This window comes from Melopsittacus undulatus, chromosome 6 (assembly GCF_012275295.1).
Source record: "Melopsittacus undulatus isolate bMelUnd1 chromosome 6, bMelUnd1.mat.Z, whole genome shotgun sequence".
NCBI lineage: Eukaryota > Metazoa > Chordata > Aves > Psittaciformes > Psittaculidae > Melopsittacus > Melopsittacus undulatus.
The window spans coordinates 28113933-28135232 of NC_047532.1; the positions used below are offsets into that span (position 1 = coordinate 28113933).

General features: G+C 39.4%; 1 protein-coding gene across 1 annotated transcript in view; it reads left to right on the forward strand.

Moving 5' to 3' along the window:
* The window catches only part of LOC101872728 (notch receptor 2), an 86931-nt gene that overhangs the window by 41561 nt on the left and 24070 nt on the right, over positions 1-21300 (forward strand). Inside the window, exons 6-18 of the mRNA XM_034063486.1 lie at positions 2539-2772; positions 3608-3763; positions 4818-5006; positions 6134-6247; positions 7371-7484; positions 10137-10370; positions 10894-11004; positions 12686-12878; positions 14372-14517; positions 15026-15145; positions 15256-15408; positions 18274-18502; positions 21080-21281. Of these exons, the coding sequence (XP_033919377.1) occupies positions 2539-2772; positions 3608-3763; positions 4818-5006; positions 6134-6247; positions 7371-7484; positions 10137-10370; positions 10894-11004; positions 12686-12878; positions 14372-14517; positions 15026-15145; positions 15256-15408; positions 18274-18502; positions 21080-21281 (2195 nt within the window). The remainder of the gene's footprint in view (positions 1-2538; positions 2773-3607; positions 3764-4817; positions 5007-6133; positions 6248-7370; positions 7485-10136; positions 10371-10893; positions 11005-12685; positions 12879-14371; positions 14518-15025; positions 15146-15255; positions 15409-18273; positions 18503-21079; positions 21282-21300) is intronic.

Sequence of the window (21300 nt, forward strand, 5' to 3'; positions counted from 1 at the left end):
ATGTGTTCCAGTGCTTCACTAGCCTCACAGTAGGGAACTTCTTCCTTACATCTAAACTGAACTTCCCCTTTATTAAGTTTAAACCCATTACCCCTTGTCCTGTTACTGCAGTCCCGTCTATTATTCTTGTAGGCCCCAAATTTCAGGAGTTCTATTCATCCAATCAGAAGGCAAGTGTTTTTGAGAGAGACATAACAATCAGGAGTAGTGTGGCAACTTCAGCACTGAAAACTGTCTACACTTTTGTGATAGAGTTGAAGTTGGCTGCAATCAAAAGGAGGATGTAGATGCTGCAAGAATGCTTCTGCAAAATGATTGTGCATACTCTCTGTTTTTGTCTGAGTATGTTCTTTGATCTGAGTTGGGCCACCTTCAAGAAATGAAGGAAAATCACTCTTATTTATAAGCAAATAACATCTTGGTAATTTTGTTCAAAAGGAAGTCAGTTATGTTGAGTTGAGATATGCACAATTGCTAGGAACCAGTTTGAGATAACTCTTTTTCCAGTTTGGCTACTAATAAGCTAATATTGAAAGCTAATGAAGAAATTACTTCAATTCTGACAAATGCATGGGTTTGTTTTGTCCTAATGAAGGGTGCTGTGTTTTGCCGATAACAGTATGAAGTGTTAAATTTCCCCCCCAGCTGTTAGACTGGGAAGTGAGAGTTAATTCTGAAAACTCTATTGTAGTTATTACTAAAAATATTAGTGTTTTTTCAAGTGACACAATCCTTGTTTTGAAGTAGTCCTGCTGGAGGAAGGGGCACATGCACAGAACAAAGTCAGTTGTGCAACTTTTTTTCTTAATCATTTTATTTCTTTGCCACTAAGGGAAAAGAATCCAGAGCTCTCTGGACTGAAGGCTACAATTTATTTAAGTACTTTGAAAACAAAAGGGATCATGATTTGAGTGTAGTAGGTGGAGATGGTGAAGACTGAACTTTTTTACATTCTTGCCAAAAATAAATGTTTCAGTTCTGTGAATGGGAGAATGGGTGTGCACTTTTGCATCAGAATTCCTGGGCCATTAATAAACAAGGTGACTCTTAAGCAGTATCTAATAAGTGTTTTTAAATTGGCGAACCTAAATAAACTGGATCCCAGGCACACTGACAGGGAAGATCTGTGACCTGTTCTTGAATTTCTTATTTTTGGAATATGGGGGAATTCCAGGCAAATGTAAGTGTGCAGCTGATGGAGTAACTGGAGGTGACAAATTGAAGGATCTTGGTAGTAGCAGCACAGTGACTTAAGAGTCTTGACCCAAATAATGGAAAGATGCTGCAAGCTAATGAGGGATCTAATAGTGCCAGTTAGGGCAGAAAAACAAATAGTCACATCAAACAAATCTAATCTTATTCTCTGATAAAGATGGTCTTTTGGTGCTATATGCATCATATCAACATCTTAGGAAGGGTGGTAAAAGTAAGTTATAAAGAAGTGTTAAAAAAAGGGCACGCTCTCAAGCTTCAGTGCTAGAAAGTTCTTAATGAAACAGAAAGGAGAGAAATAGTTTATTGGAAAGAAAATTGTGGACAGCCTGGGAAGAAATTACCCAGTGCTTAGCCGTTAGGGATTTTTTTTCTGCTCAAGAAACTCAAAATAATGAATTACTTCAAACTTACACTAAAAGAATTCAGTGTTAAAGTAAACCGTTTAACTTTCATTGGGAAGATGAGTGAGTGTTAAAATAGCGCTGCAAGTGGTAAATTCTCCAGATCTAGATGTCAAAGCTAGATGGATTTGGATAAATACTTAGTAAGCATGAATTGCGGAGCTTCTCATAGAAGTGACTGTGAAATTTGCTATCCCATGAAACTGATTGCATACTTAGTGGTCCAGTGGTCTTATTTCTTAAAACTCACTGAAATACTGTACATTTGTTTTCTTCTCCCCAGTATCTTTAGTTATTAGAGTATTTGTTTTGTCTCTGAAAAAAAAACGAACCAAACAACCAAATAAACCCCCAAAACAACAACCAAGAAAACCCAAAATATTTGGCATTGTCTGTGGAAATACATGGGGTAAGGTAAAGGAGTATTTTAGGTAAAAGAGTCTCGGGAATTCTGTGCTTCCCTATCAAATAATCTTCATTGCATAATTACAGGGAAAACAATTAAGTTCTCCTGACAAGAGTTACTTTGCTGCTGGCCTGTTGACATTGCTTTGGCCAAGATTTTCTTGTGAGGCTATCTTCTCTTTTCATAATCCCTTGGGCTATGTTGCAGGCAGCTTTTATTCTTTCTTACGTCCTCGCAGGTGTATTTTCATATACTACAGGCTACCTGCTGGCTCTCACACTGTGTCTTTTTAGAGTTATTTGTAGTTCATCTCCTACTTTGGTGTCATTTAAGGATGCTTATTGTCTTTGTGCAATTTGATTGCAGTGTTGTTGGAAGTTTTAAGCTTGAATGTCCTAGAAATAATGTGTCAATTGAGTTGGATTACAGTGTTTCCTTTGGTTGTTTTCTGCAAGAGAGCATTTTAGTGTTCCAGTGTTTGAACTTCTGTTAAGCTTGTTTCTTTCTGTGTATCAGGTCAGTTTTGCACTGAAGATGTTGATGAATGTCAGCTTCAGCCCAATGCCTGTCAGAATGGAGGTACCTGCACCAACCACAATGGAGGCTATGCTTGTGTCTGTGTCAATGGTTGGAGTGGTGATGACTGCAGTAAGAACATTGATGATTGCTTCACTGCTTCCTGTGCTAATGGATCTACTTGCATTGATCGAGTGGCTTCGTTTTCATGCATTTGTCCAGAAGGAAAGGCTGGTAAGGACAGAAAACTTGCATAGGTCTGACACTTAATTGAAGATACTTCCTGAAGTTTATGCATTTGCTTAAGTGGTATGTTTATTTTACACGCTTTGTGACCAAACCAGGAAGAACAAAAGGAAACATATGCTATGCATGAGCAAAGACCTTTTAAACCCCTGTAGCTTGGGACAAAGAAGTATTTGTATTAGGCTGGAAGACAAACTTCTTACAGTTTAGATTGCAAGGAAAGCAGATCTCTTTGTAGCTCTTAGCAGAACCTGCATTTGTCTGAAAAGTTATGCATGAGGGTGACTTTCTCTCTGCCACTTAGGATAATTGCAGTTAAAAGTTTAGAAGGTAAATTTATTCTGTGTGAGTGCGGATGCCCTTACTGGTATAGGTAAAAATTCGCTATTGTAGGGTAGGTGAAAGTATGAGGGTCTCCTAAGTTCTACTATCTGGAAATACAAGTGATCAGGATATCTGAATTAAGAATGTGAGCTTCATGTGCAGCCGTGTCTTCAGCTGTAAGAAAAATAATCATGCTTGTTAGAGAAAAGAGAGTTAACTTCTCCAAGGGGGGTATTTTGCTAATGGTAAGCCATTGTACTGCTCCAGAAGTATTGGAGTCACCTCTGAAGGCACAGAATCTACATTAAAAAGTAAGCGGTTTTTAAGTGTGTGGTGAAATCTCTGTGGTAGTCTATAAGTTGAAGCCTGTTAAATATTGCTTAAGCTTCTGACTGTGGAAGTCTCTGTTTGATGTATCAGGACAGAGGATTTGACTGTGTAGCATAGTCTGACTGCTATATCTCACTTTTTTTGATAAACTCTTCGGATGCTTCTCCAGGTCTTCTGTGCCACTTGGATGATGCATGTGTTAGCAATCCATGCCAGAAGGGTGCTCTCTGTGATACCAATCCTGTGAATGGACACTACATCTGCACATGTCCTCAAGGCCATAAGGGAGCAGACTGCACTGAGGATGTGGATGAATGTGCAATGGGTAAGTTTCTATTTGCTATTAGTAAGTACATTAATAGGAAATTGGATTGTTTGCTTTATGAACTAAAAAAAGAGCAAGAATATGAGTTTTGTCAGCTTCTCAACGTAAGTGTGACTCCTTTTCCTGCTCTTCTCCTTCCATTTCAGTGGTTTTAGATGAGTTTTAAATCTTGTCTGAGACTTGGGGCAAAGGGCTGAGACAGGATAGCTGTCCATGTTAGCCTCTGGAATATGAAAAGCAGCGAGATGCTTAACCATTATTCATTGTGCAAAAGGGCCTTAGCAGTGTGCGATGAGTGCATGAAAACAGATGTGATAACCTGACCCTTAGAACCACAGTGTACAATGAAATTACCACAATTTGTGTGGGAGTTGTTGTAGCTCCTTCCTCAGTAGAAATATATCAAGGTTCTTTGACAGCCAGAATATGGCTGGATCTTTTGAATGCCTTCCGAGACTGGTGACCATGTGGGCTTTTAAAGCTGTAGTTCTCTGATATCCCGCTGTTGTGCTGTTTTGGGGGATTAGCTGGAATCCCACAGACTTGCTTATAGTTTTGTGAGTGCTAGATGCATGAATATAATGCCTGACCAGTGCTGGAAAGAAGCACTTTGAATTTCATTCATCAATGTGCCTTGGACAGCACAGGAAGAGCTAGTTTGGTTGTTTCGTGGCTGTAGTGGCATTTTATCAGCCTTAGGAGTGAAGTAAATGTAAAAGATTATCTAGATAAGGCCTTGAAAGCATCATTCATTCTCTAATCCCTGCTAGTTGATACTTCCATCTTCAGAACTGTCATTAGTAATACGGACTGGAGTTGCTTCTTTGGTCCGTCGATAATGACAATAATCTTTCTTTTTAACTCTGACAGGCAGGTAACTGCCACATGTTTTCTTCAATCACAATAAGCTTTCTCAAAAAGCATGAACAGTCTTTCCCCAGTGTTACTTGCCAGAAAGGAATGATAACTGGAAAAGACCATGAATAAAGAATGCTGTGACTTCCCTGCTTCAAGGAGAGGTTTTAACCCACACATGTATATATTTTTCTTGCAGCAAATAGCAATCCATGTGAACATGCTGGGAAATGTGTAAACACAGAAGGCTCTTTCCACTGTGAATGTTTGAAGGGCTACACGGGACCTCGCTGTGAAATGGACATCAATGAATGTCATTCAAATCCATGCCAAAATGATGCCACCTGCCTGGATAAAATCGGAGGATTCACATGTCTCTGTATGCCAGGTAATGGGAGTTTCTGACAAAGATGGGGTTTGCAGCAGAGGAAGGAATCAGAAGGCTGAGCACAGGGAGGGTTGCCAGCTCTGCTGAGGTGGAACACAAAATTGCAAAGGGGTGAGGCTAAATGAAATGGTGAGAGAGAGCCTGCTATGGCATCACCAGCCAGGACTTGGCATTTGTGTGTGGGAGGGAGAAAGCAATTAGAGGACTGAGATATAAACCAATCTCTGCATCAGCAAAGGAAGTTGGCATTCTGAGCTCTGGAGTATATGTGAACGTATCTGTTACTGTACTTGGTAAAGTGCATGTGCAGAAACTTGAGTTTCTGAAAGCAAAGCAGGTGCAAACTTTAAAAGAATGCCTGTGTTTTGAGAGATACATAGGTGGTGATTCTGGATGATAGTCTTCGGGGTTTTTCTCTGTTTAAAATACCCCAAATGGTGCCAGCTCCTATTGACCTGAAGAAATAACTGTGAAGAACATTACTTGATTGAAATCATGCTTGTAAAATGTACACGTCCAGCATACCAATGAGCTATGCAGTCTACTATTTTGCTTTCTGATAGATAGTGGTAAAAAAAAAAGGTGCAAGTCTTACAAAATATAATGAAAGAATTGTGACCCCTTCAGGTGATCAGCTGATATAATGAAAATTAGAATGAGGTTTTGTTAGTATCTAATCTATTTTGAAAGGTAGAACTCTAGTCCCAAATATTTCACCTTTCTTAAAGCTTTCATTTTACTCTGTCGTTTGCTAAAAGGTTTTAAGATAAAATTATCTGCTGTGTTTGTTTCTTTACATTTTACCTTATGTTGGTGTATACCCAAATCTACTGATATCTTCTAAAGTGTTTAAACATAACCCCTTCTCATCAAGTGGAAGAAGTGTGAATTCAGCACAAACTTCTGTTACTACTGGTTAAGTTAGCATGTTTAGCAACAGTGAAAAAAACACATTCAACATCCCTTTCTAACCTTCGGTGTATATTCTTACCTCATAGGTTCTGTCCATACTTCAAACTTGCAATGAATCTAAGCTTTGACTTTCAGCCCTGGTATAAAAGGCAGTCACACTTCCAAGGCACTTCTAAGGTCTTCAGTCACCTCTTCTTATCTTTTTTTAAAAACAGGTTTTAAAGGTGTTCACTGTGAAGAAGATATTGATGAGTGTCTGAGTAATCCCTGTGTGAACAATGGAGAGTGTCTTGATAAAGTCAATCGCTTCCTCTGTGTCTGTCCTCCTGGTAAGTACTTATTTCTGGAAGCTTTTCCTGCTTTACCTTACCAAGAACTGCATAGATAACCACTGAGGGATTGCAGGTGATGTGTTTCTTGTGAGATTCTGTTTTCTTAGTGCAGCATCTGTTGGAGTACAACATGCATTGGTTGCAATAGTATTATGCCTGTAACTGGGTAGGTGTTGATAAACATACTCTTGAATGTCTCATCTTGAAGGGTACTCAGCAGCATGAACTTCAGTTATTGTGGGTATTGCAGTGAGATAAAGATGAGTAATTCTAAATACATTTTAAAAATCAGAAACTCTGTGGGCTTTCTTTTTTTTTGAGGTTTTTAGGCAGAACCCATTTTTCTATTGGTGTAATTTTTTGCTTGCATGAAGAGAGGGGTGGATTGGGTCTCTGCTCTAGAAAAGAAGGATAAATGCTGAGCTGAGGGATCAATATTAGCTGTAGGGTCACTTGTTTTCCTGATGGCTTACAAAAAGTCTTTTGAGTTCAGAATATACTTGACATAAGCCTGCTCTGCATCCCTTCTTACTGACTACTGATGCTCTGGCTCCTCCTTTGGTTCTTTCCTTCAAGAAACATTCCTAGAGTGTTTTGGTTTTTTTCCTGAAGTGCCTAAGGCTGTCTGACATAACCTGTTGATAGTTTGTGTTTCAAGAAGTATATTGAAAGATGCAGTGCTGTATTGTACCACATTCCTCACTTCTATAATTCTAGTCTGAATGCTCTAGTGATTTATGCATTCTTGTTTCATTTTAGGTTATTTGCTTTGTTTATTTGAAAGTTTTTATTGGTGGCTTCTCGATTTTATAGACAGGCACACTGTCCAGTGGTGGACACCACTTATGTATGCTCCGTCTGCTTTATTTCTGTTTGACTTGGCCATCTCAGTTTTCAAGCTGAGGCTTCTTTGACCTGGAGGATGCTTTGGCTGTTGGTTTGGTTGAGGAACCAATCCACCCATGGTGTGGTCTGTGTGCTTAATGACGCAGTTTAGATTTACTGAGCTTGTATTTGGGTGGTTTTAAGGATTTGCTAACAAGTAATTCCTGACTGTGCAGCTGTTTAGATTAACTACTTCAAATGACGTCTGGGTTTTCATGTTTTATCTGTCTTTCAGGATTCAGTGGTGCTGTGTGTCAGATTGATATAGATGACTGCTCCAGCACACCATGTCTCAATGGAGCCAAATGTATTGACCATCCCAATGGCTATGAGTGCCAGTGCGCCACAGGTTAGTCTTGTGTTCAGAGACCCTGTACTGGAGATCACATGTAATCTAAATACATAAAGAGGCAGTTAAAGAAGCATCAGCATTCTTTCTTTCTCTAAAATACTGCTTGTTTGTTGCGGAGCTTTGTCTACTCCTTTGCTGCAGAGAATAGTGTTTTAAGTACAGAAAGCCTTTCACTTGTGACTGCAGTAAGTTCACAATTGATGAGAGTTCTGGCCTCCCTCTTTCAGCCCCATCTCTCTTCCCAGAAGGTGACAGCTTCTTCTGTATTGACTGTGGAATTCATGAGTGGACAAACAGCAGTGTGAAGCTTTTTGTCTGTGGCTTACCTTTCTTTCTTCCAAGTCCAATTATATAGTTGAAGAGCATGAGATACTTAGAGTAGTACTACTGGGTATTCTGATTTCTGTTGTGTCAGGCTATTTTATGTCAAAAGTGAAGGATTGAAATGCAGTGAAAATTGTGCCCACTGGAAGAAATACAGTAGCTGCTTGCCAAAATTCAGTTAGAATGATTTGACAAGCATCATACAGAAATATGGATAGAGCTGTGCATGGAACTGAGGTAGAATGATTTTGAATGCATTACATTCCATTACTGCTTAGTTAATTACATATTTAGAAGCATCAGGTTTAATTACAGGATTTTATTATCTTCAGACCTCTGGAGTGGTATAGATATATTTTATCTAGATTTTTGCATCTGGTCAAATAAGAAGCTTCAGAGCTGTTACACTCTAATTCTCAGTAAGGAACAACTTTTGTCGCTTTCAATTAATGGTACTGTATGCATTGCTTGTGATGCAGATTGAGAATGCTTTGGCTTTAGCTCTTCCATTATGGAAGAGGCTGAACAATTCCTGTAGCTACCCTTCTCCCAGAAATGTGCTGTTAAGTTGGCTGGCCTTATGTGCGGTTTTTCTTATTTTGAATCGTCACAGCCTTTTACCCTTCCCCAGAGTGCCTGAAGAAACAGTGAATTTGTTGGAAGTAGCGGAATGCAGTATTTCTGATCAGGAGAGGAGTAATTGTTAGAATTCTCCTTTTGTTTACTGCATGTGACATTCAGTTAAGAGATTGAGAAATATATCTTTTAAGTTAAGCTACAGTTGAGCTACAGTAGGAAGCAAGGTAATTTTTTGAATGAATATACGCTAAATAGTATTTAATATTGACAGCCTTCTATAAGACTGAAATGTGACATTCATCATTGGGGCAGGTCAGTTATTGGAAAATGATGTTTGAGTAAGTTCTTGCTCTATTAATCTCATATTATGAGTGATATGTTTTCCCTGAATGGTAATCACCAGCTGCGAAGTGATTGAAAACTGCAAAATATTTGGCCAAATGCTGTTCAGATACCTCTATTTACTGCTTGCTTTTTGTCTTTTCTTTCCCTTCTGGCATTATTCCACTTCTCCTTCCCAGTGGTAGATCATGGCTTTTCTTTTCTTGAGTTGTCTTAGGCCTTTCCTCTTTTCTTTGCCTCTATTTCCCCCCCCCCTCCCCCCCAAGTTTGTCCTCTTTATTGGTTTGGTTTTCTTCCTTCCCTAACATCTTTTTATATCCATCTCTCTAACTAGCTTCCCTTCCCTCTCCCCACCTACCTCCACACCCATTCATCCATGCATACGTTCGCAGAACTTGGAAATGTTAGCCGTCACCTGGTATGTTTGACTACAGAAATAACCACAAACCTGTATGAAAAATGGGGAGCCTGTTATCCACTTATAATACTCAGGTGAGAATCACTCTTCAGCTGTTGAAATTCCCTGCAGCTTGGTTTGTATCAGTCTCCAGTTGGTGTCTGAAATTTGAAGTTCTACCTTCCTAATCTTCAGCTGCTGAAAGGCAGCATGAAAAGTTGCTCCAAAACCTCGTCTCTGAAAATCGCTTATTTTAAATTGTCCCCATTTCATACAGCCTGCTCCATCATGGAAAACAGGGCTCTTGAGGGAGTTGTTTGCTGTTCTTAGCTTCCTGAACCATTGTTTTAGCCCTTCTGGTGAATAGACTGTCCTTCTCTGTTACTCAGGATGTTTCCCAGCTGAAGCAGCATGAAACAGGCCAAATTGCTGCTTGTTTCATTGCTCCTAACTGAAGAGGTTGCATGCAGTCTTTCATAAATTTGCAGTTGCTCCTTGACTGGAGTTATCGAAAAGTTTCCTAATGAGAGGGGTAAGAAACTTTCTGAGAGCTGCAGAAGCTTTGACATGAGCCAAGGGAGTTCCCTTGGGAAGATTTCTGCAGCATCCTTGCAGTAACTTCTTATTCTAAAAAAGTCCCCCCTCCTTGTATTGTCTAGAGGAAATAATGATAGGAGTGTGCCTTCTAATAGTTTATATTGATGGAAGTAAATATTTCTCATGGAAATTTACTTGTTTACTCTCATTGCTACTTTTCTGTATAAACTAAAGGTAACCACTTTCAATGCCAGGATTCTCCATGCAAGATGTTGTTCTGTAATGCTATGAGCAGTGAAAGTGTGGTGTTTTCCAGCACTGGAAAATGGGCAGCAGCTGAGATGCCCAGTTACCCTTTGTGCTGCCACTTTGCTGATTCTTAATATGATTCTTTCTATATTTGCATTATCTTCACAGCAGCATCATACCAGTTGACTTTTTAATTACTCCTATTCATCATTTCTTATTAGGTTTTACTGGCCTCCTGTGTGAGGAGAATATCAACAACTGTGATCCTGATCCTTGCCACCATGGGGAGTGTCAAGATGGAATTGATTCATATACGTGTATATGCAATCCTGGCTACATGGGTGCCATATGCAGCGAGCAGATAGATGAATGCCACAGCAATCCTTGCCTCCATCAAGGACGCTGCATTGATTTGGTGAATGGCTACCAATGTAACTGTTTGCTGGGCACTTCAGGTACATAAAGCACAAGTGGAAGTACTGGATTCTAACAGAATTTAACCATTTAATTGTTTCTTATGTGTGCTCTGGTGTGTGCTAAATTTGCATACAGAGATAAGCTTGTGTTATGACAGTATCATTTTCACATTACTTCTCCCTGCTGAATTTTTGGTGTGGTTATGTGGGTTGCCTGACCTCACTGATACTGCAGCTGGTCTTGGAAGAGCTTACTTCCTCTTTACTCCCAAAATTCAGACATGCAGGAAAAATAGGCATGGCATTCAAAATGTTTTATTATTTTATTTAAACATTTAGTACAAGTTCAGGGTTATATTCAGTCAGCAAGCAGTGACTCAGGTGACATTCCTTGGTGTCGCAATGCTTCTTCATCATCACCTGTTTAAGTTGCCCCAATGTATGTGTAACTTTGAAGCAGATGGAATTCTTAATTTGGCTATTTCTAGGAAATAGTTTTGTAGTTGTCCTTGTAAGGATTTGCCTTCTTATTCTTCTAATTTTTTTATTATTTTTTTTCCAGGTGTGAACTGTGAAAATAACTTTGATGACTGTGCAAGTAACCCTTGCATTCACGGAGACTGTATTGATGGCATTAATCGCTACAATTGTGCTTGCAAACCTGGATTTACAGGTAAAGTCAGTGACCCAATAGCTTTGAGTCATTTTGAAGATAGTTATCCAGGTAGCTAAGGAAGCTGTTCTTTGCATGCTGACTGCATTATCTTGGTATGACTCATTATCTTGGTAAATCCTTCTAATCCTTTGAACCTCAGCATCTCACATTACAGACAGTTCTACCAAGCAGAAAAATGGTCTAATCTGTATTGTGAAATGCCATTCTTGTTAGGCAGTTACATCTAATTCATGGTTCTTGGTTTTATAACAAATAAACTCATGTGACTTTGGTTTATTAACTACAGTTTCTTTCCACAGGCAGAGAGGCTGTGAACAATATAGAGGTGTTTGATTAGACAGTACCCTAAGCTTTGATTGTGAACAGTATTTCTGTTTCTGTGAAAGCAAAGCATTATTAAGTCAGTGTTCTAATGAGCTGCTCTCCACTCTGAAGTCTCCAAATGAATACCCTGCTTTTTTCATTGTTTCTCTTTCATAGAGTGCTCTGTTCTGTTTCCTTTTTAAATTATAAAGACTTACCTAATATACTAAATGTAGGGCTGAAAAAATAAGCTTTTAGGCACTTGTGTATCCATGCTTAGAACTGTAGATCTACATCAGGACTATTTTTGATGACTAAAGCACATCTCAGCACTGTTTATAATGGACTTAATATGTTTTTGAGCCATGTAGGGTAATGTGCTCATAAAATAATTGCTGTAAAGCAGTTGGTACTGTTTATAACAGTTTTCTCATCACATTCATTACTGTTTATTACTGAATGATTCTAATTAGAATCAATCTGAAATGCATTAGAAATAGCACTAAGAGGTTTCATGTGCCGTTTGCTTTTCTCTTGACGTCTTTCTAAACTTCTGATGCTCCTTCCTTCTTTGGCTCTGGCATGGTGGTGCTCTTTAGTCCTCAGAACAGGAAGAGGCATGATGCTAATCACTCTTGCCTTTCAGTCTTCATTATTACTGGCATAACATATTTGTTATTCTACTGGACTTCTCAGTGTTATGCTGTTAAAACAATTCAGTAATCTGACGAATTGGGATATTCCAGTATTTAAAGAGCTGGCTTGCATGGGGTCTTGTTACTTTGTCCTTTCCTTGTGTTAAAAATGCTTTCAACTTACTACAACATTCACTTTGTTTAGCTTTCCAGCCTCACAAGATCTAATGGTCACTACTTCAAGAATCTTGCAGTCGTAATCAGAGGCAGGCAAAACAGGAAACGGTGTTTTTTAGACTCCCTTTTGCGCAATAAACCACAAGAACTATATTTACTGCAGACAGTATGGCAGTATTGATTGTTCAAAGGGTAGGTACTTTCAAAGCAGAAGAGCAGGGCTATGACAAGTGGAACTCAAGGTTTGTTTAAAGCATGATACAGTTGAGTGATTTCTGCCTTCCTAATCAATATTAACCAGTGATTTTTAGTGGAATTCTGTTGAGATTCTTGAATGGCTTTTAAATACTTGTTGAGTGTAAGTGCTGTTTTCCAGGCACAGAAGAGTGCTGCATCTTTAAAAAATGCTTCTCTTGACTTCAGTTAAAGCACAGAGGCATGCAAGCTCTGTCCTGCTGCAATGGCTTTACAGAGTTGTGTCTGAATGTATGTTCTCACAGACATGCAAAGCAAATGCCCTTATAAGAAATACTCCTTATAAGTACTGTGTTTTTATTTTCTAGGCCCTCGTTGTAATGTGGACATTGATGAATGCATATCCAATCCCTGTCATAATGGTGGAACATGTATAAATGAAGTCAATAACTTTCGGTGTGTATGTCCTGAAGGATACCATCATCCTCATTGTCAGTCACAGGCAGATGGCTGTCTTAGTAATCCATGTGTACATGGCAATTGCACACATATTGCTAGTGGGTAAGTACTAACAATAACTTGCATTAAACTTACCTGCTGCCTTCTATACCTTTCTTTTTTTAACTTTGCCCAGAGTTCCAGCTTGACTTGAGGTTTCTCATTTTTCTCTAAATATTTCTCAGATCAGGATCCACACTAGTTTGCTGCCCATGAAAGCATCACAGTAAGGTGTAGACCTTTAGTCCCCAGCTGCAGTCTGTGCTGTTTCAACATAGGTCTTTATGTCCTGCATTGTATTCTTTACTGTCTTTGCATGGGCATGTAGTGCAGGGTGGACTGCCACCATCTAAAGGGAGGGTTTGGCGATTCAAGTGAGTAGAGTGAATGCAATTAAAATAAAGAAATAGTTCCAGACTGAATCCTTGTGGAGCAGCAGCTGTCTATTCCATCAAACTCTAAAATGCTAAGTATGGATACTATTTTGTTGGCTAGTGCTGTTCTTGCTACCCAAATACTCTGTATGAAGGAACACGCAGACAACTTTAGACAGTGAGAGTGATATTTGACTTAGAACTGTTTGTCCAACACTGAGATTTTGTCAAATGTAGTCATATTGTTGTGTGCCTGAGAGAAAGGAAATCTCTTTCTGGTGATTTTGATGGCAGTAGTTAACTTCTGAATCTTCCCATCTGGGAAGGCCAAATGTTGATTTCAGGAGCCCTGAATCAGGCCTCTTTTTGGTAATGGTAAGTCTGGGAGATCAGGACCTGTGGAGTCAACAGGCTGGGGAGGTAGGGCTTATGTTTGTGAAACTTCTCAACTGTATTTGAAATAGCAGTGCCTCCCACTTGTGTGCTTTGTCGTGGAAAGTATTGTTAGGACTTGGGCAGGGAAGTGATTTACCGCTGTGGGTAGCTCTGTAGGGCAGGATTCAGCACTTTCTCTGGAGCTGGCTGGAAGGCTGCCTTTATTGGTAATTCAGCCTCTGTATAAACTTGGAAAACAAATTGGTGCCAGATAAAACGTCTGATTTGCATGACAGGGAGGGAGGCCAGTGTGTGTCTTGTGTGTCCCTAGTCCAGGGTGACTCACCAAGTCCTTGGTTCTGTGTCATATGGGTGGAGCACTGCTCTACTTCAGACTTTTAAAGGTGATGGACAAGATTGCTCCTGCTCCCAGCCAGCTGTTTTCATTTGTAACCACCACTACTTTGTATTAAAGCAGTCTAGTTATCTTTGGAACCTATTGTTCCCTCCACTTTTTTAATTTTTTTTTTTTATTCTTTGTTTAAATGTGTTGAGACGTTCTTATCAAAGCAGCAACATTGCTGGTTGACCGAGCACTTTGTGAAAACTGTAACGCAGGGAAGTGTGGTTTTAAGGGAGGGTTTATTTTCAGTGTTTCCAAAACTATACAGCTGGGGTAAGCAATCTAAATGTAACTTTCCTAAAGAGAAGTCTTCTACTTTTCTCTCCAAAACTAATCTACAGGAGAAACTGGAAGAGGAGTTAGTTAAGAATGTTCTAAAATGACTGTTGTTTCTGCATTTAAAGGTACAAGTGTGTCTGCGACCCAGGCTGGATAGGAGATTATTGTTCAACAGAAGGGAATGAATGTAAATCAAACCCATGCCAGAATGGAGGAACCTGTGAGGATCTGCTGAATGGATATAGATGTACCTGTAGGAAAGGATTCAAAGGTGAAAATTCAGAGAGAAGTTTGTGTTCTTTTATCTTTCCACTTCATTGCAACATTTTAATCTTTGTATTAAACTTTACAGAAATAGGAATCAAGAGGCAAGATGCCCGGGTTGTATAAAGTTTAATTACAGTCAGTTCATATAGACATGATACTAGAATAATTAGTATCTTAATGTCTAAGCCTTGTTTGGATTCACTAAGAAATGTCCATGTGGTAGCTCAGTTCAATTTTCTTTGTAAGAAAGTTAGACTGAGGTGTCTAAGTGCACTGTGAATTGAGGGGGCATTAAACTTGGAATTACCATGGCTGCTGTCTGCTTGTACCCACTGAGGTCATGATGAGTGCTCTGATCCCCTTTTCCTTCTGCTGAGATTTTTCAAATACAGAAGTGCTGTCCGCTGCTATGTAGGATAATCATGAAAGTTACAACTCTTTATTCATTCTTCCAAGAAGCAGCAAGCTCTTAGCGGCATACTCTTACTGGTTTTTCCCCTGCTGCTCTCCAGGTGTGAACTGCCAGGTAGTGGTTGCTCCTTGTTCCCCTGATCCTTGTGAGAACTCAGGAATTTGCCAAGAATCTCCTGACTCCGAAGGCTACACCTGCCAATGTGCCCCTGGCTGGGAAGGTAATGTGGGTGGGGAACATACTGTACTGTCACCACCAAGCAGTATTGGCATTGAGCCTTTTGACCATTGCCTTCCAAGGGGTCTTACTTCTGCACTCTCCATGTTTCAGGGGAGAGATGTACAGTGGATATTGATGAATGTCTCTCCAAGCCCTGCAAAAATCATGCTCTGTGCCATAATATTCAGGGCAGCTACCTGTGTGAATGTCGGCCAGGCTTCACTGGAGGAGACTGTGACAGTAACATTGATGACTGCCTTTCAAGTGAGTATCAGCAGATTGTCCTGTGTTTTCCAGTTTTCCCTAGAAATAATTTTTCTGTGCTGTTGATGACCGCTATTTGACAATTACTGAAAGTTCTTTAATAACCTCTTACAAAAAATTAAAAAACAAAACCAAAAAACCCAAAACTTAGCTTTGTAAGACTTGCATGTTTGAGGCAGTCAAAATCCATCACAGTCGGCTCCAGAAATGGGCTACAGTGTTCTGACTGACAGCAATTGTTCCCAGATTCTTAACTTGAAAAAGTCCTTAGAGTTTGCATACTTTAATAAAGAGCACTGTTAAATGAAGAATTACATTTGCCTGAAATTTTAATACATCAAGTTAAAGTAATACTGCAGGGCTTACCTGTATTTCAACATTAAGCTTGATTGAGGTGTGGTGGGAATCTGGTGTATATCAGTCTTCCCTGGAAAGCCTCTGTCAGACATTAATATCCTGAAAAGGGTGGGTCCAGTTGCTCTTCTGGTTATCCATTTGATTTGAAAGCATATTAATCAGTAGGAAGGCCTTCTATTCCAGAACAGTTATCAGTTGCAGGAGGATAGCCTATACACAGATGAGTACTGAAATAGTTTTAATTATGGGAAAGCAAATGTTAATTTCATGCCCTTGATACTGCTGTTTACAAGGGAAACCAAATACATAGTAACTTCCTTTTCTTTCTGGGCATATTTTTTATAATCATCAGATAAAATCAGGAGTCTCCTGAGAAGTGTCATGTGTTTTAAAGTTCATCTCTTACTATTTGAAAAGTGCTTTAGCAAAACTCAGAGGATTTCACAATGGTGTAATTTTTAAATTAGCTGGCTAAAAAAAAGTCTAAACCCTCTAATTTTTATTAGAATGCCTCAAAACCAAACCAGAGTCTTAAAGACTTTAGATATGAATTTACAGAGTTGTGTTTTGCATTGAAAAAAATCTGAAGTTTGTGACTGCTGAAAAGTAGGATCTAAACAAGTCTTAGTATTAGCAAAAGTTACCATAGGAGACCCCAAAGCAGCACTGCTGAAAGGACTTCTGAAACATCTGGCTCAGCCTGAGCTTTTGATTACCCCTCTTTGTGCAAACAGGTAGAGTACAAAGAATGTCAAAGTGCATTGACCCAGAGCCTTGTTTACTGAAGCCAACAAAATTATTGCTTGTCCTGTTAGTTTTTATGTGGGTGTCTGAAGCTAAAAACATTTTTAAAGCATTCATCTTTCCCTCTTAAACAGCTGGGAAATCTCTCTTCATAAGTGTTCTGAGAGCTGTGAGATTCATCCTATGTTGTCTGTTAGGCAGCACACCCATGAGGTTGAAGAAGAATTTCAAATTACTGCTACAGCTGATTTCATTTAGCATAACAAAAACCTTCCATGGCTTGAACCAAATGTCTTTAATCTGTGAAGCAAACAAACCCTCCAACAACAAGAACTTATTGAAAAGTTGATACTGGAGTCTCCTGTTTCTGTCAGTAAATGTGTGGCACAGAAAATTAACGTGCAGCTTTTGGATTTAGTCATAAATGGCTGACTGCCATAGACACAACATTTTATAGCTGCCAGGGGTCTCAATTTGAATGCGCTTTTTCTCTCCAGTAGTTAGATGACCTTTAAATGGATGCAGGTGTGTCTCTTATAACACAAGTTTATATCATGTGAACATATTTCTCGGTTAATAAATGAGGTTTGATTACCTTTCACATCTGTTTCCTTCATTTACCAGTGAACAGAATGATCTTGTACTTGTGTTGAACTGCAAATTTTTGTTGGATTCTATTTGCATTTTCAAGTTTCATTTTAGTATTACTCGAAGATAGTCAAAGATAAAAAAACTCTGCTCTGTAACCTTCTTTTTCATCCCTTCTTTATGTTTCCCCTTTTTGTCCCCCTTCCCAGTTTCTCTCCCTGCCTTCACATACATATACTTTTGGTCTAGGGAATGAAGAGTAGAAAAAGAATCTGGCTTCAGAAGCAATATCCAGCAGAGGAAAGCGGGTCTTAAGTCCAAAAGTGAAAGGAGCAAAGTGGGAAGAAACTACTGAATAGTAGAGATCTTTCAGCCAGATTGATACTCCTGGGAGTAGCAGCAATACAGTAGTAGGGGGTGGCTTAGACCAAAAAATGGTGATACACAAATAGCAAGGTTATGGTAGGGATAAAAAAAAGGCAAGAAATGCAGAGGTGAGGAGAATCCAAGGTGATATATGAATTTGTGATAATTTTCTGCCACCCTTTCCCCAATCAAGCTTTGATACTGGGAAAAGTGCTGAGTGCTCAGTTATGCATAAGTGCTGATGTGCATACTAATCATAGAATCATAGAACAGTTAGGGTTGGAAAGGACCTTAAGATCATCTAGTTCCACCCCCTCCGCCATGGGCAGGGAAATAATATACACGTTTGATTTGACTAGATTGCTTTCATGCTTAAAATTAAACACGCAAGTTCTGTCATATGTTGAGCAGTGTCTGGAAGAGAGAGAATGGGCTGAGTTCTCTTCTGAATAAGAATTGGTGAGGAAGAAGAAATAGTTGCTGTGCTGTTTGTATTTATCAGTAGACATTTGTCAAAAAAGCGGAGTTTGAATTTTGAACAACAAGACTGTGGGTGTGGTTTTGTTGGTTTTCATTGAGCAGATCCTGGCAGAGAAACCTTTAGGCCCTGAAGCTTGGCCTTGATCCATACCACCTTACGAATTTGTCATTGATAATGCTTTGCAATGATCTTTTTCATAAAGTGGCTCAGAAAACCTTGTCAGTAGTCTATCATGCGCTGTTCTGTGTGATACTCTTTTCTAAAAGCTACTACTCTAGGCCTGGCCTTTGTTGCTCATTTTAATACTTACTGTAATGCTTCTGTCTCAGATCCCTGCCAAAATGGAGCTTCTTGTGTGGATGGGATAAACTCTTTCTCATGCATCTGCCTACCTGGATTTCATGGAGATAAATGTCAAACAGATACCAATGAATGTCTCAGTGAGCCATGCAGAAATGGAGGCACATGCACCCACTATGTCAACAGCTACACATGCAAATGTCAGCCTGGGTTTGAGGGAACCAACTGTGAGAACAACATTGATGAATGCACTGAGAGGTGAGATAACTTCACTGTGCTGCTGCACGATGTCAGTACTACTCTGAAGCAGTTTTTAATGATGAGAATCTGTTTTCCTGCCTTTTGTCACTTGGACATGCTTGTGATTCCCGCAAGGAAAACTTGTTTGCCTTGTGCAGGATATCAGCGGAAAGACAGTTGCCTGCCAGGGTGGGTCTTCAGTTTGCACAACTAGTCAGAAGCTTAATTCCATTAGAGGAGGAATGTGACAGTGTTTTGCAAATGCTGAGACAGTAGCAAATTCTATCTTGTTAAAACATAATAATTTATAATTTTATAAGATCATTAACATATAGGAGAGGAGAAATCATTGATTGATTATGAACAGTTGCTCTGTTGAGAACTACAAAAGCTGCAAAAATGGAAGCAATGGCCAACTCTTAGAAAGAAAGGAAAAATAAATTAGCCCTGATTATCGATAGCAAATAATATGAAGAGGCAACCAGGAAGAAAACTAAATTCACAAATTCTGTACTGGAAGGATTTAATCATCAGAGGTATTTTAATGCTCACAAATTTGATGTGGTTTAGCAGTGTTGAGATAAAACCCGAGGTCATTCTGAGAGGGAGGTGTGGAACTGAGTTAAAATGCTCAGTGGTTGGTCCTTATAGTGCACTGGAACAGGTTGCCCAGGGGGGTTGTGGAGTCTCCTACGTTGGAGATATTCAAGGCCCGCCTGGACAAGTTCCTGTGATGTACTCTAGGTTACCCTGCTCTTGCAGGGGGGTTGGACTAGATGATCTTTCGAGGTCCCTTCCAACCCTTGGGATTCTGTGATTCTGTGACTTGGTAGTTTTAAAAGCTCTTTGAGAGTTAGCTCTGTGTATCCATCATCTGCCTGCATAATTTTTAAAACTTTGTTAGGAGTGATGTAAGTAACATCAGATTCTCAAACCGAAACAATTAATAATAAAGCTTGAAATGGTTAAAGTTTTAAACACAGTCTGTTCTAGTCTAGGTACCAAACACAAATAAGGTGTCTAATGGTAAGCTCTTGGTAATCTCATACATTTTCTGCACATGAAAAAAAGATCTGTCTTATCTTTTATGAAATTGTATTTGTGGGGGAGGAAGTATTTCAATATCTTTTGCATAAGAACAGGATTGTGTCACTAATGAGGGTGTGTTTAATTTGCACAACAGTTGTTTAATCAAGTAGAGTATATTGGGTGTTTAGCCTGGTTTCTTCCTTGGGGTTCATCCTGTTTTTGTTTTTGATAACAGTCAGGACAGAAACCAGTCTTGCAGGTATGAATGAAGGATGTAGCAATTTTCAATGCTCTGCCAAGCTAAGCCAATCATACCTTCTCAACCAGAATTTACTGAGCTGTACTTAAGAGCTCCATGATGGGTGGCTAATTTGAATTTGGTTTAAATAATTCTTCCATGTCTTGTGTAACAAACCACCTGTGGGAGAGTGCCATCTTCTTTTGGAGATGGGTACCTGATTTTAGTGAAACATGCCAAGTGATTGGCAGTTCCTGTGCCTTCTCTTCCTTATTTTGCCTTGAATGTAAACAGCAGTTTCTGCTCCATGTAAAAAAGAATTCAGCCCACAAGGCAGAGGAACCTATCTCTGCTAAACAGGTTAACATTGACATCTCTACTGTAATCACAGAATTTAAATACTTAGAACTTGGACTCTTGCACTGGCAGTTCAAGGAGGTGAGTCAGTGGCTTCTCTTGCAGAAGTACCCTTTGAGAGTGCACAAAACAGGTAACAAGCATGAATTTGTTTTGTGTACTTTATCAGACTGATTATCTTGAGTCTGATCTAGGGCTATTTTCAGAGAAACAGGAGTTTCCTGGCAGGCATTTCTTTAGAAAGGAAAAGGAGTCAGTTTTGCATGAGGCATCACTTCTGACTTTCCCAGTCACTTCTCAGTAGGACACCTAATCTGGCAGAATTTATGATCAGAAGGTTGGGGGGAGGGGGACCATTCCTTTGATCTGAATTCTGCCTGGGCATGTATGAGTAGTTTTACTAATCAAGGACTTAAGGTTCTCATGAGAAGAGGAGAAAGGGATTTAGCAATACCAATACTTTCACATAATTCCAGCAAAGAACATGCTTGTGTTTTGCATGTTATATGAACTTTTTCCTTGGGAAAACATACCTGTGACTCCTTTGAAGCTTAAAAATAAATGTAAATTGTTTTGTTTCTCATCATTTGTAATACAATTGTTAACTTGTAATAAAATTTGTATAAAATTCATCAGTTTGAACAAGCCACACGCCTACCTACTACAGTACCAGGTAGGATTGGTCAGGTTGAAGCTGAGAAGATTTCATTAAATAAGTTACGTCCATTACTAATTACTCATTGAAGGCCTGCTTTACTTTTTTCACCTGCCAAGGTAAAAGACAGCTGGAGGTTGAGCTGGAGTCCCCTGGAACTGGTTTTACCTGATTTATGCTTCTTTATCAGGATGATACCAGTGGTCAGAAGACCCTGTAATCTGGTTTTCTTTCTTGTTTCAGTAATGTTTATGTGCTGGTTTGGCTCTAAGCTAATTGTATTTTGTCTCAGCTTACTGTTGTCACTCTCTTGCAGCTCCTGTTTCAATGGAGGTACTTGTGTGGATGGGATCAATTCCTTTACTTGTCAGTGTCCGGTGGGATTTACAGGACCCTTCTGCCTCACAGAAATTAATGAGTGTGATTCGCATCCTTGCTTAAACAAAGGCTCTTGCGTGGACAGTCTGGGCACATACCGATGTATATGTCCTTTGGGTTATACTGGGAAGAACTGTCAGGTGGGTCACATTTTCTTGC